The sequence below is a fragment of the Pangasianodon hypophthalmus genome, chromosome 4 (assembly GCF_027358585.1).
Source record: "Pangasianodon hypophthalmus isolate fPanHyp1 chromosome 4, fPanHyp1.pri, whole genome shotgun sequence".
Taxonomy (NCBI): Eukaryota; Metazoa; Chordata; class Actinopteri; order Siluriformes; family Pangasiidae; genus Pangasianodon; species Pangasianodon hypophthalmus.
The window spans coordinates 24,491,872-24,515,481 of NC_069713.1; the positions used below are offsets into that span (position 1 = coordinate 24,491,872).

General features: G+C 41.9%; 2 protein-coding genes across 12 annotated transcripts in view; both read right to left on the bottom strand.

The window, feature by feature from the left end:
- asap1a (ArfGAP with SH3 domain, ankyrin repeat and PH domain 1a) overlaps positions 1-7,975 on the bottom strand; it is a 59,516-nt gene extending 51,541 nt beyond the window's left edge. The window contains exons 1-3 of one of the 3 annotated variants that reach the window (XM_026936885.3): positions 7,536-7,975; positions 7,183-7,270; positions 5,878-6,004 (exon numbers count right to left, since the gene is read on the bottom strand). In XM_026936885.3, coding sequence (XP_026792686.1) covers positions 5,878-6,004; positions 7,183-7,241 — 186 coding nt within the window. In that variant the 5' untranslated portion in view covers positions 7,242-7,270; positions 7,536-7,975. Of the gene's footprint in view, positions 1-5,877; positions 6,005-7,182; positions 7,331-7,535 lie in introns of all 3 variants that reach the window. The other 2 variants (XM_053233476.1, XM_053233477.1) reach the window with 2 other exon arrangements.
- Positions 7,976-9,558: 1,583 nt separating this feature from the next.
- ubtfl (upstream binding transcription factor, like) lies at positions 9,559-22,367 on the bottom strand. Of its 9 annotated transcripts, none has more exons than XM_034303711.2 (20): positions 21,970-22,367; positions 19,631-19,743; positions 18,620-18,801; positions 18,335-18,418; positions 18,035-18,190; positions 17,845-17,909; positions 17,644-17,764; positions 17,434-17,544; positions 17,233-17,360; positions 15,052-15,193; positions 14,833-14,874; positions 14,608-14,721; positions 14,345-14,500; positions 13,928-14,056; positions 13,420-13,505; positions 13,122-13,311; positions 12,955-13,002; positions 11,539-11,670; positions 11,170-11,289; positions 9,559-10,181 (listed from the first exon to the last, which is right to left on the bottom strand). In XM_034303711.2, the coding sequence occupies exons 2-20, from the start codon at positions 19,686-19,688 to the stop codon at positions 10,092-10,094; spliced, it is 2,154 nt and encodes a 717-aa protein (XP_034159602.2). In that variant the 5' UTR covers positions 19,689-19,743; positions 21,970-22,367; the 3' UTR covers positions 9,559-10,091. The 9 variants fall into 9 exon arrangements, with proteins under 9 accessions (XP_034159602.2, XP_034159605.2, XP_034159604.2 ...); XM_034303714.2 differs by having other exon boundaries at positions 11,605-11,670; positions 21,970-22,365; XM_034303713.2 differs by having other exon boundaries at positions 11,170-11,292; positions 11,605-11,670; positions 21,970-22,365.
- Positions 22,368-23,610: the final 1,243 nt, after the last annotated feature.

The window sequence follows — 23,610 nt, forward strand, 5'->3', positions numbered from 1 at the left end:
TATAAATCTCCTCACAGAAAGGATCACCAAATTAATGATTATACATTTTTAAATCTAATTATGTGGTTACCATGCAAGTCTTTGTGTGAGCAGTTATTATAGAAATTATAACATAGAGCTCCTGAGGGGCGGAAGAAAAGGTGTTCACCCTATCACAGGGAGATCCCAAGTGAGATCCCAACGATGCCACAGGCATCCGTGGCTGGGAGCCAGCAGAACAAAAATAACCATGCTATCTGGGTAGAAGGAATGGCACACTCATTTTCCCACCAATCAACACTAGCCAATCATAAGGGTCTGCGAGGTCATGTATGCAGAAGATGGCAGATAGCGTTTCCCTCAGAGTGTGTTCAGCTGCCCTGTGATGCAGCATGTGGTTGACTGGCTTCATGTGGAGGAAGCAAGCGTTAGGCTTCACCCTCCCTGGTTGGTAGCTGTCGTATGATAGAGGAGAGTTGGATGGTGGGTGGGAATTGGGGAGAAAACAGGAGGGAAACAATAACTTATTATAAACCGGAACTACTGTCAGTGGTGCACCTTCTGACCAATTAGAACCGCAACAGCACTGGAGTATAACATCATGTTACATGATAATCTTCAAAAAGAAACAAACAGCACAGTTCTAAAGAAATAGGCTGACAATTTAACCCCCTGACTGTTCATCTGAGACACTGGCTTGGTGAAAGGTGAGTCATTGTGGTCTCCCTGCCCGCCAGTGAAAGAAAAGCCACCTGCTAAGGAGGATAAGGACCTGACAGACTGCACACAAGAGAAACCAAATACCACCATATGGAACTCAAAACCCACTTACAAAACCTCTACAGAGTGACTAAGCATCAAAACCAGCATGGAAAATCACTGATAAAGAATACTCAGAGGCCTGCGAGTGAACATCTGTACAGTATGTACAGACACCAACAATAAGTACTTGAAGCCACAATAGAGCATGTAATTGATCAGGTCTTAAACCACAAATGGTGATAAAATGACACTAATTGTGTTGGTTCTACCACATGACATGCTGTCAAAATGTAACACGCGTAGAGGGGACTTGAATAAACCCAGGCTAGGTGAACCACAAATTGAATGCGTCATGCTTAATATAGTGCCATATAGTGCACTATTTAGGTGTATTTTGAAGCAAAGGTGCCAACGTTGCTAACACGAAAACCCTAGCAGGCAAAACAGCCAAAGAGATCACACTCCCACCCACTTGTTTACTGCAGACTCACAAGACTGAGGCTCATGAACTCACACGCCAAAGTTCACCTACATAAACTCAGGGCAAAGCCAAAGTAACTATCTTTCACCGTGTCCTTTCCCCTTCAGTGAATTGACCTTTCTACTGGATTAATTTTAATTAGCATTTGATTTGAACTTTTTTTCTGAGTTTTCAGGTGATTCCCATATCACCATACGGCTAAACCGTAGATGTTGGAACCTCTGTAGTAGCGTTGCCCAAATTCTCCGTGGACTATTCCATCACCTGGATAGTTCACTATATTACCCATAGTGCACTGTAAATCCAGTGTATAACTGATGTGCTATTTCTGAACAGAGTACCACACTGCATCGAGATTTCCTTCAGATTTAAGGTTTCTTGTCAGAATATATACTTTGGTAGCTAACTTACAAAAGCATGTAAGTTATGTAGGTCAGAAATGGTATTTAGCGACCGCTGAAGGCGACAGGTATTTGGTAGTGATGTGTCACTTTACATACTTCTGTATTTTTATGGTTTCAGTTCGCTAGGTTATTTGTAACTTTCAAATTGTTTATGTAAAGGAAGATCACGACAATATGTTCCTGGAGCAGACGTTAGTAAGTGAATTCAGTCTGGTGTCTGCCCTCGCTGCTGCCCCAGGCACTGCTCTATATAGAACAGTCTATATAGTAAATTGCGATTTAGTGAGTGAGGGAGTGATGTTGCACACAGCATGCTGGAGCAAGCCATGTGATCTAAAGCAATAAATCATTGAGGATGATGTAATATAACCAGCTTGTTTTTTTTTTTCTTTTTTTCTTATTAGGATGAGGATGAGTCATTCTGGTGGAGCACCATCCAAATCAGCAGACATCTTTATCCCTTCATCTGTTTTGGTTCAACTGACAATTACACATTCTTACAGTTATACAAATGTTTCGCTATGACTCTTTGAGTGTTTAATTTCTCTAATGAACAGTTATAGATATTATGTTTAGCTCATGATGGCCCTGAGACTGAGGAGGTAAAACATGAGTTAAAAAGGAGTGTTTGTTGTAAATATAAAACAAAAAGGATATTTTAATCCGTCACATGACCCCTGTTTCATACTTACACTCACATCTGTCATCTGGCGGACTTCCAAGCAAGCCCCAAGAGATTTTGTGTATCTATTTCCGTAGATATCATTTACATTGTTAATATCAGAAATGAAGTTTTATAACAGCATTGCTATAAGATAATAACAGCTAAGTGGTGAACTGAACACGAGGGTTTACAACACTGCGGCCTGTGTGCAGTTCACTCAGCTTCTCCACAGGTCACACTACCATCTCCAACAATATTTAAACATTTCTCAGTGTAGTATTCAGTAGCTGACATACTGATATATCACATCCTGATTGGTTGTCTGGTTTGAAGGCGTTGCCCTTTGCCCCGAGCCAAACAAATTTGATTCATGGAGGTATTTGAGCAATTTGCTTCTCACATTTACGTCTGGTTTATATTGATGCAGAATTTTGTTCTTAACAGCTAGGGCTGCCACATAGTATTATTGTGCGGAAAAAAAACGAATGTAATGATGCCAAAAGTAATTAAACAAACGTAAGTCACGGAGAAACCTGCTGTGAAAGGCGACAGAGTTGGATACTGATTTGGCTGCATTTCTCTTGGACAGGCACTGCAATCATTATTGATGTCAACTGTTTGGATCGATGACTGCTGGCCCATCCTCCTATCCTTTCCCCTCTTCTTCTAGCTCTTAGCAAAGCTAAGCATACAACTCGAACACTGCCACTGATGGATAAATCCAGCATTATCACCAGTCACAGAAAGGGGCACCAAAGGCAGGTCCAAGCATGCTGGCACACGGGCACTGGCCCCATCGCACTGCTCAGACACTGTGCAAAAAAGGCCCTGCTTTTGTCCTTACAGGTCAGGTGTGTACTGGCCCATGTGAAAGTAGGTTAATCTCTTCTCTGCCTCGTTCCCTCCACACTTCTGGAATCACTGCTCAGGGGAATAACCTCTTCCTGTTACACAAGCTGTCAAGTTATTCTTAGAGCATCACAAATCTCAACTCCTCAAAGGACTTTCTGTGAAAACTGACATGGCGTTCTGTGTAAGCGTTCTGCTCTTCGTAAACCAGTGAAGTGTCATTCCTGAGACTAATCCTTCATTTTCTAATATCTGCAACCATATTGAATAAAGCAAAAACTTCAGACTAACTGAAATGCATAAATATATGAAAATGTAGAAAAAAAAATTATTAATGATACAGTAACTTCATTATAGAAAACACTGATCAAATCAAGAAACTTGAAAGAGAAAGAATAAAGGCTACATGCGGGTTTTCCCCAGTCTCCCTGCCACTTTCCAATCACACGCTCATGAATAAACATAACATGCAGGCAAGTAGGTCATGGAAACCACTGGCCCATCTGTCTTCATTTACGTTCCACTGCATTTGCTGTTATTCACTAATGAACTGAGGAAGATCTCATTACAAGAAAACTTGTACACAAGGTTGCATCCCAAAAAAAGGTCTCAGCTTTTAACCTTTGGAATGCAGCACACCTACACTGGGTAGCACTAACAGAACAGGTAGCCCTCATAATTCAATTTTCCTCAAAACATACCAAGAACTAGGATTGGTCCTGAACCATACTGCTCACGTTGAAAATCTGCTTTCACCGTCAGTGAGTCAAGAGTTTTGGTGTTGCCTCGTAAACAATGAAACCTGACCATTCATTCAAAGAACAGGTTATGGTTTGAGAATAATTATAGTTCTTAGGCCGTACATGGTTAAGGTTTAATTTATTGCCATAACAGATTTACCCTTTCAGAAAAGAAGAACCCTGTTAGAAATCTAAAACCATCAGCCATCGAAAGAACTGAAGAGAAATTTAAATTTAAACCTCGGCCCTATTAAAAAAAAAGGCTAATGTGGTCTTTGGCTTGTTCCTCTGGGAAAATCTCTAAAGGTTCTATGCAGAACCCTAAAAAAAAAGTTCTTCCCTATCAGAAAAGGTTAAATTTACTAAGCTGGAACCTTCAACCATTTTTGCACAATGAGAGAAAATGGGTTATATCTGTTACACATTCATAAAATTTATATCGGGGTGATACCACTGGGATGATTTGGATTGATCCATCCATTTATAAAGCAACGTCTAAAATGAAACAAGACAAGAATTAAATTGATAACTATTGATTAGAACTGATTATAGAAGATTATATAAGAACTAGCGTGTCAAAATGATTCAGCAATTCATATGTTTAAATAGGCTAGCAAGTGGGTTTGGCTGTAATTCTGATACATATGCAGTGGGCCAACCCAAGATTCTGAACAAAGTTAGTCACGTATCCATCGGAGGTGTCGCATCGTAGCAGAGGTATCAGTGGTATCATCGCCTTACGAATTAAAATCCTATCATAGCAGATTCAGAGGTATCGTCAAATATTGAAACGCTGCCTTATGAATCACAAGCGTAATGTATCATGTAGAAGTCTGAGGTCTACACGCTTATCTGTAGTAGAGATCAAAAGATGAGTATGAGACTTATGTACAGAATCTCGACTTTAATTTCTGGGCAATGTTTTCCATATGACGTAAACCATGCAGAGTTTCTGGTCATTTGCTGTGTCTAGTCCACCGCTTCATCTGAGCATTCATACAGGAACAAATATTCTTTATTCTCGTGATCATCTTTTAATCAGAAACACATTTTATATTAAATTAGAACACAAATAACCCACTTCACCTCACTGAAGCATCAAACCTATACGACCTGCACCAGTGTGGCTCATCATCCAGCTCATACCTGATAACATCAGCAACCTCCATGCAGGATCACAGCTCATGGAGTTTTGTTCCTCAACATGGCGGTGGGAAGAACTAACCTGTGCAACAGCAGCAGCCTGTAATCCTGAGCTGGGAAACCGTTACTCCAGTGGAGGCGATAATCTAGTGTACACACTGCAGGCTTTCCTTTTATATGTGGAGCTCATCAACAAATAAAGCACACACCCTCCACCCTTCAAATCCTCATCAATTTTTTTGGAAACACACACAGAACTGGAAATCTGAATGGACTGTGTGTTTGACTGGATGGTCCTTCAGCACCTCATCAGTGTGTGTTGTAGCACAAATGCGTGTCTATTGGTCTGTAACACCAAGCCTTAAAACGAGACACTGCGCTTTAGATGCCCACATTAGTGCCCTTACTCTAGTCACCATCTAGTGGCCTTACTCTAGTGCCCTTCCCATCTAGTGACCATCTAGTGGCCTTACTCTAGTGCCCTTCCCATCTAGTGACCATCTAGTGGCCTTACTCTAGTGCCCTTCCCATCTAGTGACCATCTAGTGGCCTTACTCTAGTGACCTTACCATCTTGAGACCATCTAGTGGCCTTACCATCTAGTGACCATTTAGTTGCCTTACTCTAATGCCCTTACCATCTAGGGGACTTCATCTAATGCCCTTACCATCTAGGGGACTTCATCTAATGCCCTTACCATCTAGTGGTCTTAATCTAGTGCCCTTACCATCTAATAGTCTTAATCTAGTGGCCATCTAGTGGCCTTACAGTAGTGGCCTTGCTGCAGTCTGCCCGGCTCTGCTGCTCTGCGCCGGCACTAAGGCAGGGAGTAGAGAGGATGATCGAGGCCCTTACCTCCTCCAGCACGCTGACCGTGTTCCTGCAGCTCTGTAAGCGGGTGGTGAAGCTCGATGTGGTCGGGGAGTTGTAATCCTCCGTGGTTTCCGACAGAAACTCGGACACGGAGATCTGGTCCGGCATCCTTGCGAACGCGATCGCCCGGTAAAGATGGAGGAGACAATTTTATATCAGAGATGCAGCACCATGAATCACAAAGACAAGCTGGTTAGCGCACCGCGGCGGAGGGACGTTTCTGCTGGGTGCTGTGTGCTGTGTGCTCCCTCCGGCCTCAGGGAGGGTCGATCCGCATGGAATTTCCACCTCCTGCTCTTTTTCTCTGCTCTGATCGCCCTCTTGTATGTGAGTCTAATCAGAAACGACGGGACGCTTCCAGATCAAAAAAAAAAAAAAAACCATCCCTATGCCCCAAGCCGCCGGTACAGTCAGCTAACCCCTCTGGCTTTGGTATTGATATTATTATTTTAGATATGAATATGTATAATGATTAGTATTTCAGTGGCCCGGGTAGCGGATTCATTCTGTTTTCTCTCCCTTTCTCTTTTCCTCCGCTTTCCTCCCGTCCGCTCGCTCCGCGCTCTCTGACATGCGCGCGTGCACGGAGCTGGAGCCCCGCCCACCACGGAAACAAGGAACACATCTGCGCATGCGCAGCCGCCTTTTCAACCCACCATACTTCTCTACTACATAGTATAGTATAGTATAGAACACGTTTAGCGTACTATATTTTAGTATGCTTTTTTTTTTTTTTTTTTCCTTGGATGTAGCTGTCCCCTCTGCTGATGAAGAGCTAAGTTTGGCAACATGCTTTAATATAGTGTTTATTTACTGCCTGTTGTTTATCTGTTTGTCTCATTCATGTAAACAGCTGCACAGTTTCAATAAAGAACAGACTACCTCATGCATTAAAGTGATAATCTTATTATATTATATATTCAAGCTTATAGCTTACACACAGTACCAGAGAATAATAAATATAATCCTATTACAACAGTAAGGTAAATATACAGACCTACATAGGCTAATTTAAAAATACATTATATATAGTAAAGCATGGCTTTGTTTCTAAAGAATTATTTTGGACCAATCACAGTCCAAGTTTGTTGAGTCCTGCATGCACGAGGGATCTGCAGGCTTTTCTGCAAAATGGTGCAATGTATAACACACAGTCTTAATTTCATTAAGTTTATGCTTTTATCTTCTTATTCTAAACCAATCGAGGATTGGATAAGCTCTGGAGTTTTGCAAATCTACTGTATCTTCAGTGATATGAAGTGTTGCACAGGGACAGTTTGCACTCACCGGCTCCATAAAGAGTCTCTGGAAGAAAAGCTGGATAAGCGTGAGGATGAGGCCCTCATGACTTCAGTGGTCAGCTCAATAAAAGTGCCTGGGATCAGACAGAAATCGGATTATTTGAGCCTATCAGTGGATTGAAGCTGGACCAAACCTGCTCAGTAGAAAGACAAAAGGTTCCCAAGTAAACTTCTAACAATCTACATGTGACAACAAAGTTCATAATCACCAGACACTGGTTATTATTTGTTCACTTTAAAAAACAGTATCCTACACTAAAACAGATACAGTCTCATCTGTGGAAAAGCTCTTTTTTTTCCACACTAAGAGAAAACCACGCCTAACAGCCTGGAACTCACCGAGACCGCCGCGGTTTCTGCGCCTGCTAGCAGTTTCACAAGTACGCGGAAAGCACAGTGGACATTATTCAACCCCCGCTTTCTCTCCACCATATTCACCGCATTCTGCACCACTTAGCTGTAAAAAGCCGTGAATACAGTCCCACACGGACAGGTCGCAGTTAGGATCCTGACACAGGCGCCGGAATGTGCGCGCTGATCTGCTCCATCTGGAGCTGCATGGCGAGGCGATCCGCTTGGACAGGAAGCCAGAAGCCCGGCCATGTGGGCCTGAGGTGGCTCGGGAAATGGGGGGAGTTTAACAATGTCCGAAAACCACACATTATCCACACAGTGAACAGTGTGTCCAAAAACCGCAGGGGAAATAAAACCAGGACATGGCGTTATTCTCATGTCAGACATGACAGGGGGTCGAGGTAGAGTTTAATACTACAAACCCTTGTGTAGTAGTGTAGTGGAGATGGAGATTAACATGACTTAATAACACTGATTCAAACTGAGCTACAGATTTTCCCTGAAGGACATGATTTCAAGAGGATCATGTTTACACATTTTCGCTTGTCCGCTGACTGGTGGAAAAGTAGCCTGCTTGTGAAATGAGATGAACTGGTTTAGAATAACAGTTTAGAGCCCATCCATCCATTTTCTGTAGCACTTATCCAATACAGGGTCATGGGGAGCCTGGAGCCTAACCCAAGGGACTCAGGGCACAAGGCAGGGGACACCCTGGACATCGCAGGGCACAATCGTGCACACACACGTTCACACGCTATGGACAGTTTAGAGATGCCAATCAGCCTACAGTGCATGTGTTTGGACTAGGGGAGAAAACTGGAGTACCCAGAGGAAACCCCTGAAGCACGAGAAGATCATACAAACTCCACGCACACAGGGCGGAGGCGGAAATGGAACCCCCATCCCCTGATGGTGCGAGGCAAACGTGCTAACCATTAAGCCAGTGTGCCCCCCATTGCATTAACATTTTGTAGGAAAATGTAGAACATTAATGAAATTTGGTGATTGACTGCACAAGTCCCTAAACCCTCAACAGCTTAGCTGTATGCTTAACTGTATCTTGTCTCAGGTGTCCATCACTTTGGATAAAATCACATGCCAAATAAGGTCAAATTAACAATGCTACATTTATTTCCTTAATGCTTTTATCCAAAGGAACAGTCTCTGACAGTCCTAGGATTGCAATGTGCCAGTCACTAACTCAAGCCCTTAACCTCTCTGAGATCAGCATTTGACGCTGACAGCATTTGGCAGACGCCCTTATCCAGCACAACTTACATTTATCTCATTTATACAACTGAGCAATGAGGGTTAAGGGCATTGCTCAAGGGCGCAGCAGTAGTAGCTTGGCAGGATTTGAATTCGTGCCCTTCCGATCAGTAATCGAATGTCTTAACCACCGAGCTACCACTGCCCCATTTCATCATATGTGGTCATTTTGAAACATACTCTGCTATAAAACTTATTTATAAACCTTTGGAGCATGCAATAGAACTTAAGACCCTCAGATAAATCATCATAACCCTTCAAGTACTTGAATGCAAGAGTGATCAACTTAAATTACTACCACAGTACATTCAAACTCACCTAAACTTCCATACCTGTGAATATTTAATTGCATAAAATAGCCTTCATCCATCTTCACTTACCACTTGCTCATTGTCAAGGTTGCAGTGGGTCCAGAACCTATCCAGTGAACAAGAGGCACAAGCTGGGAATACACCCTTAAAGGGAGACACCAGTCCATTGCAGGACAGCATTACAGGACAGCAGTTCCCCCCATGCATAATTTCTTTGGAGTCATTCAATATGTTCTTGCCTCAGTGGTTCTGTTGCCCTGCTAAGTGGTAAGTAACCATTTAAAAAAAAAATAAACAGTATTGTAACAGTCTTACATAAAGTGTGGAGCATTTACCACACAGGCATGTGCAGGTTTTGCTGAAAGAGATAGCAACATTTACACACCATTCATGACAGTTTTTCCATTCTGACACAACACACTACAGAGTAAAAGAGGAAAAAGTGCAATTTATTTTTGGAGGATTTGTCCAAAGAATGAACAAACAAGACCAGACTAGCTTAATACAGCTCTCTGAGCTTCAATGAACTGGCTGAGGTGTACAAACCCAGGCAGCTGGGGTCCACTCTCCATTACCTCTGTTATAAAAGGTCTTCTCTCCCACTTTCCACCTCAGACCACTGTTAACATTTCAAAAAAATAAAATAAAAAAAGGAACGAGCAACACAATTTTTAATAACACACCTATATAAAGGCAATAAAAATTGCTTCAATAGACACACAAGTAACAGCTCGTTAATAAGAGGTTGTCCACTTGACTTTAAGCCCGTTAACTGGACACGTATATATAAAGAGAGAAGAGCTGTCACTCTGCTGAGTCCTGCATCTCTCACTGACGAGAGACAGACGCATTAGCGCGTGCTGTGTGCTCACAGCTACTCGGCCCCTCCCCTGTTGTCAGGGAGGGATGTTGCTAGGGGGCGTGTCCTGCACAGCCCCCAACCTTTGAGAGGGCGGGTTCATTAGTCTGAATCTGAATCACTGCTGTCCTCCGACGAGCTGCTCGAGCCATCTGACTGGTCTTCATCGTCTTCGTCATCATCCTCATCATTCTGTAAAACATGCGGGAAACCGTGTATGGCTATGACGAGGCCAAGTACAGCTTTTCAAAAAGTGAATTTCAACAATGTTTCAAGCATAATTAGACATTTTCCCACCCAGTTATAACACTGAAAAACATTTTAAACTAACATTTAAAATTTAAATGTTTGTCATATGCCCCTGGCAAAAAAGGCTGAGATTAAAGGAAATGTGTAAATTTCTGGAAGGACCTGAATAATGTTATAGGTCCTCAACACCTAGAAACACTTTCAGCTAGTTAGTTAACATGCTGCTTGTCAGTTTGTAATTTACATTATTTCACTTCTTTTAAATTGTATTTGGCCTTTTATTCTAACCACCTGAAAATTATATTTTGTTGCCTATATTTTACTGACCGGTAGCCCATTATTAGACAAATATCAGAAAGGATAACTGCTTTTTTTTTTTTTTTTTTTTTTACATTCCAGTCCCTTCCATCAAATGAACTGATTTAACACTGCAGGCTCTAAGGGCTTACAATACATTCATGAAAAACTTAACTAAAACTACTAAACTATGAAATGCCAATGTTTCATATTGTATTATTAAAATACAAATATTATTTTGTCCACCTTTGATTAAAAAACATCAACCCAATCAAACCTCAAAAACAATAACTTTAGAAATCCAACACTTTTAGCTATGCAAGAGTATGTACAATCCTTGTATTTTTTCTTAGCAGCCTTTCTGAACTATTGCAAAGCTGATTTAATACTAATCATCTGAGTCATTAATCTTATCTGCAAAAGGCCCGTATAGCTGCAGGTTTTCATTCCAACCCAGCAGGAGCCACACCTGATAATGATTGAAGGCAAAGATGAACAGATTAAACAGGTAGAATCAGGTGGGGCTCCTGGCTGGAATGAAAACCTGCAGCCACATCGGTCCTTTAGTGGATAAGACTGAAGACCCCTGATCTAGGTTTTAAGCCTCACTTCACACTTAGGACTATATCCTCACCTCATCCTCTTCATCATCGTCCTCATCTTCACTATCTGTGGAAGCAGAGGACTCGTCATCTTCATCCTCTGAGTCTGTTGAGTTTGTCTTATCGTCTTCTTCCTCTGAGTCTGAGGTGTCCTGCTGGAAACCACAGAGTCACACTTCTCTCTAATAAGCAGTTATTCTCCCCCTTCCAATTCACTCACATTGCATAACATCCATAATTTTTTATTTTGCCATAGCCTACACTACAGTTAAACAGAGCCATTGCTGGCTGCTCATGAGACTAATAAAATTCTCAACACTATTTCCCTGACGCTGAGGCCTGAGTGGCCCATTGGTTTTTCGACAGTGTTGGGCGAGTGGCCCAGAGAAAGCGGGCGTTACCTTGACCCGGTACGCCATGGAACGTTTGCCCCCCCCGGCCCCCAGCGCTGCAGCCCGGGCACCTACCGCCTTCCCCTTGGTGACACGCACTTTAGCTCCGGGACCTCGCGCTTTTGACGTGCTCCGCCGTTTCTATGGAGACACAGACAGGGGAGAGGAGGGGGGAGGTAGGGGGAAGACAAGGAGAGAGAGCAACACAGAGAAAAAAAAAAAAAAAAAAAAAAAAAAAAAACACAAACGAAAAAACAAAAACACAAGAAAACAATAGTTCAAGCTCAAAGCAACAATTAGTAGCTCTGCAAAGCAGCCCACAGAACCATTACTGCCTCAAGTCAGGTTAGTTCCATTTCATAAGTGTACATAATACATAGTACTGATTAAAAAAAGCTATTTATAAGATTACAATGCTACAAAATAGTCTCTATTCTTAGACTAAATTGACAGCAGCAAAATTACTTGCCATGCAGTGCAGTGCATTAGAATACATGCACATTTCTACACATTCAGTTCTAAGGGACCCCCTAGCAATCCATATTTTTATTGTATTTCAGCTCTAAACACACCTGAGCTAGGAAACAGGGGCTGGGGATTGACAATGACCTGGCATAGATGTGTTAGGGGCACTTTCACTCCTATTAATCCATTTATTTTTAGTTTTAGTTTACTTTTTTGGTTCATTTGCTATTTGGTTTGGTTTTAAAACATATCTAATTAAAAGAACCAAAAGCAAAAAAAAAATTGACTGAGGGGTGTGAAGGTTTGAAAACCTGGGGGGAAAGGGAAAAAAAAAACAACTTTTGCTCATTGGTCATAAATATGGAGACGTTAAAAAGTACACAAAACTGTTTGAAATCACATAATCACCCGAGCACATAGAACAGAAAGCTGACACTAAATAAATGACTAGATAATTATATAAATAACTAGCTTAAAATGCTTTGTGTATCGCATCCAATGTTAATCTTCCCTTTTTGTTCGATGGTCCAAATGTCCAGAACACACTGCATTTCTGCAGCACTACAGCTCTGTCCTTTGGCTCAGTTTGTGCATTGCAGGTCGGTTTACCAGCTCATATCTACAAAAAAAAAAATGCTACAACCCAAAATGCACATTAGGTTTGGTTCACTTCCTGCAGTGGGTGTATTATGGGTTGAACGCTCTCTCACTGAAAATGAACCATGCTAGAGTCTGAAACTCTTGTCTGCCCAAAAACACACCAGGGTTTGGGTCAAATAGATTCAACGCTGCGTATGTGAAAGCACCCTTATGGAACCGGAACCGAAATGAAACGTGGACTGAATGGGGCTCCCTGAGGACTGGCCTCTGAAATGACTCGCAATAGGATGCACAATATGGAAGATGTTAATAAGCACGAGTAAAATAACGATAATGAAACGACTGAACTGAGACACTCACCGTCGAAGAGAACTCTTTGTAAACGGCTCGCTCCTGAGGAGAGAGAGACTGAGAAAGAAAGCAAAAGAGAAAATACGATCACTGACATCTGCACTTCAAGGCTACGAACTGAAAGTGACTTTTGATTGAAGCGTGGAGAAATGGAAAGCAGCACTTGGTGTGTGTACCTTCACCCAGGCATCCAACTCTGCTTTGTACTCAAGTTGCTGCTCTTCTACCTGCTTCTTGTACTTGTCCTTCTGGCCCTGGCTGAGCTTGTGCCAGCGTTTGCCAATCTCCACCATGCGTTCCTTGAGGCTGAAATGGTTTAGCTCACCGTTTGTGAGCAGCTCCTGCGAAAACATCTGATAGCCACTCCTGCATCAGAAGGAGAGAGAAGGAGGAGGAAGTTAGATGATGGAGTGAACAGCTCTTCTACACTGGGTGGTCTCCGAGTTGGCACTGGCGCGCAGATTCGCCACTCACACAGGAGGTTTCTTGGGCTCTCCGTCAAACTTTGGCTTCCTCTGACCTTGACCCGATGGCACGGTCCTCATCTCGACCAGCTCTCTCTGCAGGATGTAAAGAAAGCAAAACAGGATTTCAGCTTACTTCAGGCATTTTAACTTAAACAAAATAGGAACAAAGACTATTCTTTATGGTGTAGCTATACAAATACATCAGTATGCTAAGAAAATCAAGGAATAAAAAGAAATTGAGATGTCAAATTTGTGGAAATTATCAATAGTACTGGCTGTGTATTGAAGCCAGCACAACGATTAAGTCACAATTATATCCAGCACTAAGCAAACACAGTAACGGGAAGTACCACATGGGAATAAAGAAACAACGGCTAGAGTTGCGATAACAGCACCCACTGTTTCACCTCTCCTCTGCTTTACTCTGCGGAATATGAAGGTTAGGAGATGACCAACATTTTGACATTTCTTCAATATGGATGAGAAGACAGTGGTCAAAACGTTTGGTCACTGACCACAGTCCGGTACTGAACCTCGTATCGCTTCTGGTCCTCGGCTGCCTTCTTGATCCAGGGAATCTTCTCTTTCTTCTCCATGCCCTTCCAAGTAGCCTCCATGGCACTCTGAGCTTTCTTCCTGTCATTCTGTAAGGACACAAACCATTTTTGTTTATTTAACAAAATGATCAGCTTCACCTGTATCTATATAGATCATCATCATCAGGTACACAAGTGTCTTGTGTTTAAAGCAAAAGAAAGGGCAAAAAAAACAAAAAAAAAAAAACAGATCAACTCTGTAGAAAACTAAGAGCTATTTCTTTAACTTTTGAGCAAAAGAAAATCACAAAACTACAACTGTGTGCATATTCTTTACTGACCATCAGCATATCTCTCAAATAAATTCTGACTGAAGTGAGTGTTAGTCCGGCTCACCCTGTATTTGGCCAGGTAGTCACCGATCACACTCTGCTGCCACATCTCCTCTGCTGTTTTGGGCGTCTCAGGAAGTTGCACCTTCTTCTTCCCGTCTCTCTTCTCCTTTGGCAGTCCGTGGACCCACTGGTCCAACTCAGAGTCTCGACCCCGGTCCTACACCCCGGGGATGTCATCGGATTAGTCTACAACGCTGATGTGTCCAATATGCTAGAAAGAGCTACATGAGGAATAGGGTTTGCAGAGGAATAAGGTTAACCCACCTTGCCTGATGGGGACTTAGTCACAAAAGGGCTGCCTGCCCCGACAATGCTCAGCTTGGTGCCTCCCAGCTTCTCCTCAGTCAGTACTCGATCTCGTTCCTCTTCTGGCAGAGTCTGTAGTGAGATAACCCAAAAAAAAAAAAACTCAGGCTGCATAAGAATAAAACAGTTAAATACCTCTTAGATGCTTTATTCCATCTGGAAAAACAACACATGAATCCCTACCTCAAGGAACCTCTGGAGATCAACCTCATACTGTTTCTTTTTCTGATGAGACAAAAGTATGAGAATTGTGTGATGTGGTTAAACCAGTACTGCTCAGTTCATGAGTACAGAAGACTGCGCCACAGGCTTTAAACCTCATTATTATTATTATTATTATTATTATTATTATTATTATTAGTGCATTTCTTTTTCACTCGTGGTCATTGCATTACAGTTTACCGTTTCACATCGCTTCTGGAACATGTCCTTCTCTTTCTGGGTCATCATTTTCCACTGCTTGCTGCACAGGACCATCCTCTCTGTGCTTGGGACGTCCTTCATGTTTACCATCAGCTCGGCACAGTATAAAGAATATCCGTTCCTGCAGAACAAAAGACGATCACCGTCTCTGCAGGTAAAGTTCCTTACCAATACATTCTGCTAAATATGTTTATATTTCACACTCTGAGTGGATAACATTTCAAGTTCTTGCAATTAGAAGGTTCTGTCTGATGTTATAAATATGGAATTTAAATGCCACTGGATATATGTGCAGTTTTCCACCAACATACTGGTTAAAGTATATACAGGTAAATACTGCTTAAATATAAAAGTTGAAAATTGTATCTGCTTTGGCCTTAGTGAGTGTCAAATTTTATGGATCAACATCTCAAAGTTACAGAATTGCCAGACAGAACCTTATAATTATACAGTCTTGATTTACAGAAAAGCAGCTTCTAGGGATCAGGGAGTTGAAGCTCTTCAAACTAGAAAAACATATTTCAAAAACTTTTAATATTCTAAAAAAATTTAATGCTTTTTTTAATAGGGTACATCTAAACAAAATATCAATTTTTTAACTGCTGTATTCTGCCAATAAAACAAATAAAGCATTTATAATAGTAAAATCATGGCTTGTGCTCCCTCTACAGGCTGAATATTTAGTTTGGAGAAACCTGTTGCCAGACCTGTTGTTGTGACAGAATGGGGATTTTGCCCCTCTATTACATTTAATGCCCCAAACATGGCAGCTTCACGGCTTTAAACATAGCATAATTTTTTGCAAATATAGCATAAAGTATAAAACTTTATCTGAGAAAATATTTATTGCAGACAGCAGCCTAAGAAACAGTGAGAACAGAGCAAAACTGATGTTTATATATAGTGATTTGAATGATTTCTGTCGCAAGCTTATTATTTTAAAGGTTTTTCATGGACTACACTTTTAAAAAGTAGTGGGGCCACGTCTCCAGCCTAGTACTGAAGGTGATAAGGGATAATTTTATTATTCTTCCTTTATATGTTATGGTGTAAAAATGTATTGTTTAAAAGTATTGTATTTGGGGCAATATTACTCTGAACCCTCAATAAAACCTGCAAAAAAAAGGGTCTCTGTGTTTGCAGGTACACGACCAGATATACCTCCTTACCCCAAATAATCAAAGCTCCTCTGAAGGCTGGTTGACGCATAGCACCGAAGATATGCACAACAAAGTTATCTTACACTTAATGGCTTGCAACAGAATAGCTTCTCAATTTTTAAAAACTTCTAAAGAATCAATCATTCCATAATGGTAAGAATTATGATTTAAACACTAGTTAAACTGAAGTTCTTCTATAAATGAACCATGATGCTGCTTAATACAGACGAGTGAAAATGCTTTTCAAAACAAAGGTAAGCCTGTATTTATTATTCCTACAGTAAACCATGGGACTCTCCTTAGTTTTTGGCTCAGATGCAGGTGTTTTGTTTTTTTTTTAAATTCTAGTTTGGTAGGCACAACATTAACCCCTAAGTATGAAGGGAGACACCTATAAACACATTTGACTTTCCCCACTTAAATGTAATTTGAAGTATAGACAATAAAACCTCATATCTTGGCATAGTGTCAGTGTTTTTTATAGTTGTTATAGATTATAGTAATCTGTGCATTTTTCCTCCATTTCCCCCCCCAAGTCTTTCTTATGCTGCATCACAAGGCAGCTAAATACACTCAGAGGAAAGTGCTATCTGCCCTCTTCTGCATATATGAGCTTACAGACACTCTAGTGTTGCTGTGATTGACAGGGGAGAGCGCAATGCCATTTCGCTCTCTTGGACCCCCGGCCTCGTGGCATTGTCTGGATTTGAAATTGCACTGTCTTGACAACAGGGCGAACGCTTCTCTGTTGTGCCACTCAGGAGCCTATCTATATAGTATATGTATACTATTTTAGTATGTGTGTGTTATGAAATATGCTGAAATGTATTTTATGTTGACATTAATAGAGATCTGTCCCTTTACACTAGTCACACACTGCTTCCCACCTCCACACACACTTGGGACCCTCCAAGCGAGTAGACTTTAAATCTGCAGAAAATGCAGAGACTAGCAGAAATCAAGGTTGGACATGCTCTTTAAGCTAGCAGACAACACCTACGGTGGTGGCTTAGTGGGCCGTCCATCAAATTTGTCCTTGAGCTGCCGCTCGGCTTTGGTCAGGACGGACTTGACGTGCTCGTCGGAGTTTGCATCTGGGTGTGCTTCGTGGTATGCCCTCATGCTGTCCTGCAAGGCAGATTTAAAGAAATGAAAGCAGCTCTACTTCAAGAACTTTGCTCTTTATTGTGTTGTAACATACCTCATAGTTCTTCTGTAGCTCCAATGCTTTGCTGATCCATTTCAGCCGCTTTTTGTCTGAGAGCTGAGACCACTGACGCCGTAAAGCTTCTTTCAGCTCCTTTTGACTTACCTACAAATATGAAACAACGAGTTTATAATCTGGATATATAACTTTTTCATAAAATGATTTACCTGCTAACTTTTAAACTTAACTTTTTAGCACACTCACCTCTGGGTGAAGTTTCATGAAGGTTTTCTTTTCATGGTTATACCACAGCTGCTGAGGGGTTTTGGGCTTCTCTGGGAGGTCTGACTTCTTTCGCTCTTCTATCAGCTCAGGATGGTCTTCTCTAATGAGAGACATACGTGTTTGTTTAAGACAAGGCTTTTAAACATTGTTATTTCAAAAATGACAGAAGGAGGTGCTTACTTGAACCGTGCCATGTTTTTCTCAAAGGACTCCTTCTCCCTCTGGAATTCCTGAATGTATTTGAGCTAAATAAAGAAACATATCTTTATGATATACCTTTACAATGCAAAACAGAAAAAAAAACACCATCAAAATACCAACTGCTTTGCAGAACTAAAACATCTAGTCATGTTTCCTTTGGTGTAACCACCTTTTTCTTTTCAGGGAGCTCTTTGTATTTTTTGGAGAGGATCTTGGTAAGATCTAGGTTGCTCATCTCGGGGTGGATTTTTGCATACTTGGCTCTCTTCTCCATGAAGAAACGAAAGTAAGGTGTGAGGGGCTTCTTTGGGAAGTCAGGATGTGTCTGTGGAGAAGATCAAATAAACAAGCTGTAATAGGAAATAATTTGCATTCAATATATTTTAATGAAATTGTGAATGAAGTTATCTTGAAAATTCTTAACATTCTGGGGGTGAAACATCAAAACCTATAACAACATACACATTACCTTCAGTTTCTTTCCTTTATAAGGGTTCTTTACATATTCTATTGCATCGACAATGAGTTCTGTCATTGTCCTGTACTTCCGAACCTATGAGAAAAGCGATTATTAAATGTCACAACTCTGTGCTGAAATGTAACATAGCAAAAATATTATATAAAACATCACAGAACATTTATGCTGATAAAATGCTGAACGACATTTCTTAACCATCTTGTTATAAGTCAGTTTTTACCACACACACACCCCCACACACACATCTGCGCACACTCATCCGTTTAGTTGGCTCACCTCTGTGGAAACCTTCTGCCATTTCTGCTTACACATGTCCCCGGTGTAGTTTCCAAAGCCCACTTTGTCCCAGTCAAAATGAGACTCGGTGGTCTTGTATTTCAAAGTGTCTCCATCAGGCAACAGACTCCTAATCCTCTCTAGCAGTGTCAGACAGTCCTCCTTACTCCACACATCACCGTCTAACACAAACACATACACAAAATGCATTTTTATTGCAGTGGTTCTCAAAGTGGGCTGCACGGACCTCAAGAGATTGTGAAACCTAGCCAGGCATCCATGATTGCCTTTATTATATTTATTATTGAGTTCTTATTATTATTATTAACCCTTTAACTCATCACCTATATTGCATGAGTTTACTCCAAACCTCAATACCCTGAGAAAGAGAAGGCTTATAAATCATGTCTTAGACCTAATGTGTTGTGTTTGTGGAAAGTTCATGAATAAAAAGCTCTGTGTGTGTGTGTAATACACATCCAAAATTTGGCTCTCAAAATAGTTTGGGAACCCCTGTGCTATAGGGTCCAACAAAAACCAGGGAAAATTAATGACATGCACAGTATAGAAACTCATGTCCTCAAATCCTCATACAAGGACGTTAGAATATTAAAATGTACCTGCTGTGTTTCCAAGAAACTTTTTTCCCTACAAAACGATTTCTTTTTCAAGACTTGGTTTATTCTTATGCATTGAAGCCTGTGTGAGAATGGTTCATGAGTAAGTATAGCGCACAAAGGCACACAGACAGACAAACTTAACACATGCTACTAATTGCAAACCGAGAAGAAAATATATCTCGGTAACAATCTGGGTCTCAGGAGCCTATAAAACACACACATTTACATATATTTGTTTGGCAGTTGCTTTATTCAAATTGACTTCAAAGGTAAGACAGAATGCAATCAAGGTCAACAGTGTCAAAATACTACGAGACTAAGTTTCCAAAATCTGACACGAGACAGGTGCAGGATATTTGTAGGAAAAGCAGAAAGAGCGCAGCATGCCTACCTGGTTCGAGTTTGATTCGCCCAGTCTGGGTGCCAGCCACGCTGCTGCTGCCATTCATGACTACACAGTCAAGGTGGCTCTGACCCGAACTGCAGCAACACAAACTCTCAAACCTGTGTGCAAAACAAAACAAAAAACAGGTCTTTATAAAACATGCCACAAGTCAGTCAAGGTGCCATGTTGCACTTCTGGCTCACTTCACTCCCAAATCCAAATAATTCGGATCCCATGCCCCGTACTTGTGGCGCATACTGATTTCCGTGGCAGTAGGTGGACTGGCTATGCTAAATTTATCCCTAGGTGTGTGTGCGCGTGTGACCGACTCCCACAGCCACTTCCTGTGACAGGCTCTGGATCCAGTGTGATCCTGAGTGCTCAGTGAAGATGAATGAATGGAAGTAGTTTTAAAGCCCAGTGTCATAACTGGTCCCACACAGAGAGCTTTAATCACCCAGCTGAGTGAGTTGCAGCTTGCATTGGAAAGACTAGCTGTTTTTATTGCGCTCTCTGTAGTGTTAAATGAGAACATTCGGCTTTCATAAGGAGGCTGTAATCATGCCAGTTTCTTGATCGGGGTGTTAAAGAAGAAGCCTTGGCTTGGTGGGTAGTGAATGGAGCATCAGGTCCAGCCTCCGGAGTCAGATGATGTCTGATGGGAGGCCGCATGTGATTGATGCAGAAGTCTTAACTCGAGTAGGGAGGATGCCAGCGCTGGGGGACCGGAGACACACACCACACACAGCTTATGGACGAGCTAAAAAACAAAGTCCTGGACATATTTGATGCGATGAATCCACACCAAAACATCCAAAGGCTGCTCAATAAACTGTGCATCAAAAATCAGCGAGAAAATGAAGGTGAAGAAGCAACGTCTTGGATTGGATTCGGCTTTTTAACCACATCTTTTTAGATGATTTAAAAGGCAGCATTTTTCAAAGTCGACACTGTTGGACCCTATTTTTATGCAAACACGTGGAAAATATGTTTCACTGAGGAACTATGGACTCTTCTACCTGGCGCTGGGAATTGACAGACAGCTACTTAGCATTCTGCCTGGTTAGCACTAGCCGGTGCTAAAACGCAGCAAAATATCCAAAACATTCACAAGAACACGTCAGTGTTATAAATTACCCTTTTAGTAATTTATTCGACACATTCTCATATGGCTTTTTCTTCTTTCTTTCTTTCTTTTTATTTTGACGAATAGTTAAGTCAACTCAATAGCTTTTTTTCCCTACTACTAAAGCAAGCAGCTCACGTTAGCTAGCTCAGACACATTAGCACGGTGCTAATGGCAGACTAGCGAAGTTATACTGAATAAGTTACACATTATTTCCAAACAGTACAAGCGTGTAAATTAGTAGTCAGTTTCTTGAAAGTAAACCACGCTGTAAGTACGACCAAAATGAGTACAATTGTGAATATTTTGAAGTTCAGTTTGGGTTTGTTGGTCAGGGCCCGTGTCCACCCGCCCTCCCCGAGCAGCGCGCCGCTTTTCCCGGTTCCTCGCCTCGTCCCGCCCGCACAAGGTCACCCGAGCCAGAAGCCCAGGCAGGCCACAAGCGAGACATTTTCTCCTCTTAACAGCCAAACTCCGACCATTTTTAAGAAATTATTCGCGTTTACGCTTCGAATAGCTGCTGCCATCAACGCCAAAATATTCTCAGAAACTCTTATAAAGTAAAATGTTGTTCAAATTAAAGTTAGTTTTAACAACAGCGGCGGTTTGATAGTTTTGTGTTAATAAAGTGGGAAGGCGCTTCCTCACGCTGGCAGCTTGTGGAGCGATTATCTGGTGAACTATCAGCGCGGCGTTACCGACCATTGTCTGCACTCGAGCCCAGTAATGGCGCCGTGATTCCGGGAGGAGCCAGCACACAGCTTCCGCTGGCAGCAACGCCTCGGCTAGCCAGCACAAAACACCACAACTATTTCTTTCACCAGAAAAATATAGGGGGAAAAAGCATTTTTGACGACTGTTTACACGTTTGTTTCCACACGAATACTCTAACTACTGTAGTATTGGCGCACGCATCGCAAAATAAACCGATTTTGGAGAAAAAAAAAAAAAAACAGAAAATCGGTTTAATGATTTACAAATGTGGGTCAAATTAAAAACATATGTGAACCTACGGTGTTTTCAGGATGACTCTTCAACGCAGGCTTCGATAAATCACAGTTTTCAGTGTTATATTTACAGAAACGGAGTGCGAGCGGGCCCTTGAGCCTTTCTTCGCCCCGAAGTCTCGACTGCAGAGCCGCCATGAATGTTACAAAGACTCGGGGACGCGCGGTGTGAAAATCGCACAAAACGACCCGAAAATCAACAAATGACTCACCTTTTTTTCACCAATTAATGCCAGACTCTCTTCGCAATCGATATACCGTTCGACTTAGGTGCATTTAATGTTTATTAAGTGTAATAAGTGTCGATTTTTTTTAGCCGTAAACCCCGGGGAGTCAAGTCGAAACGGATCCGACAAAAGGAGCGTCTGGTTCGGTATGAAACTCCGCCCAGCGCCGCAGGGGGAGGAACTCCGGGGGAAAACATGCGAGGAGAAAGGCGGACTTTGAGACTTAGAAAATGTAGTGTTTTTAGATTTTTACACACGTTTTGAGTGTATGTAGTAAATGTTTCATGTGTTTTTGTATACTTTGTAGCATAGGCACACACACAGACATCCAGTAAACTGCACCACACACACACAAACACACACAAAACAGTGTTAACGCAGCTCATGTGTAAAATGGTTCTTTGGGGATGATTTTGTTGGATAAAACAAGTAAACTGTGATGCATGAACGCGGCCCGGTCTTGTAACTCTCCTCGTCCTGAGTAACTAACCCGCGGTAAGTGTGTGTGTGTGTGTGTGTGTGTGTGTGTGTGTCCGCCCGGAGGCGCGTGCCGTGTACCCGGCGGGTTGAGTGCAGCTGAGTGTGTGTGTGTGTGTGTGTGTGTGTGTGAGAGAGAGAGAGAGCTCAAACACTCCTGCTGTCAGCGCGAGCGGCCATGAAACGAGCAATCCCCGTCGGTACACAATTCCTTTGTTTCCGAGCACAGGCGCTGCTCGCAGAGTTAGTGGAAGTGTTTGCTGTTAGTGAGGTGCTGTGAGAGCTCAGGAGGAGGAAGAGGAAGAGGAAGAGGAGAGGCCATGGACAAGCATCAGGGCTCCGTCCCAACGCACACACACTCTGCTGCAGGATAACAGATCACCAGCAGGCTGCTTCTCGTGCTGCAGTGGTCGCTACCCCCTGAAATCTGCCCTGCCACCCTGATTACCACCCCAGCTCTGACCTCCATCACACCCGAGCGATCTGTGCATCCTCAACAACCAGCAGACAGGAACACCACTGCAGGGAGACAGACTCACTCACTCCCAGCGCTGCTCTGCTCTGCACATCCCCCTGACACACCTGACTAACTCACCAGGTAACTAACTGACCACTGGTCACGTGACCCTCCAACATAGTATGCAAAGATCAGAACCAAGACTGACAGTCACTGCTAAACACACACACACACACACACACACACACACACACACACACACAAGCAATACATAATCTGCGATCATAACTTGGTTCTGTAACTTGGTTAGTAAGTGGTGCAATATTTAGTGGGCTTTTATTGTTTTCCACGTGATCAAAAACGTCACCTGACAGCCATCAAAATAAAAGTCTGTTCGTGATGTATTGAAATGTGGCAAAATGCGGACATTGCAGGGAACGTTAATTATAGTAGTTTTAGATCAGTTTGCTCATTTTAGTCAACTACGGTGAAGTTCATGTTTTGGGTGAAAAGTCAGATTAGTGTTGCTTGTATTTTTTTTTTTTTTTTTTAAACAAGGGCTTTTATTTTGTTGGAAATTTACTGCTGTGGACAAGCGTTGCTAGAGTCACAGTTCTCATCCACTATACATACGTTTGTGTGTGTGTGTGTGTGTGTGTGTGTGTATATATATATATATATATATATATATA

Excerpts from the sequence above, each read along its gene's own strand:
- ubtfl (XM_034303706.2), bottom strand. The coding sequence starts at position 19,688 with ATGAATGGCAGCAGCAGCGTGGCTGGCACCCAGACTGGGCGAATCAAA. Across the intron at positions 17,361-17,433 it reads AGCTACAGAAGAACTATGAG|GACAGCATGAGGGCATACCA; the intron begins GTATGTTACAAC and ends TCTGCCTTGCAG. Across the intron at positions 14,057-14,344 it reads ACTACCTGGCCAAATACAGG|AATGACAGGAAGAAAGCTCA; the intron begins GTGAGCCGGACT and ends GTGTCCTTACAG.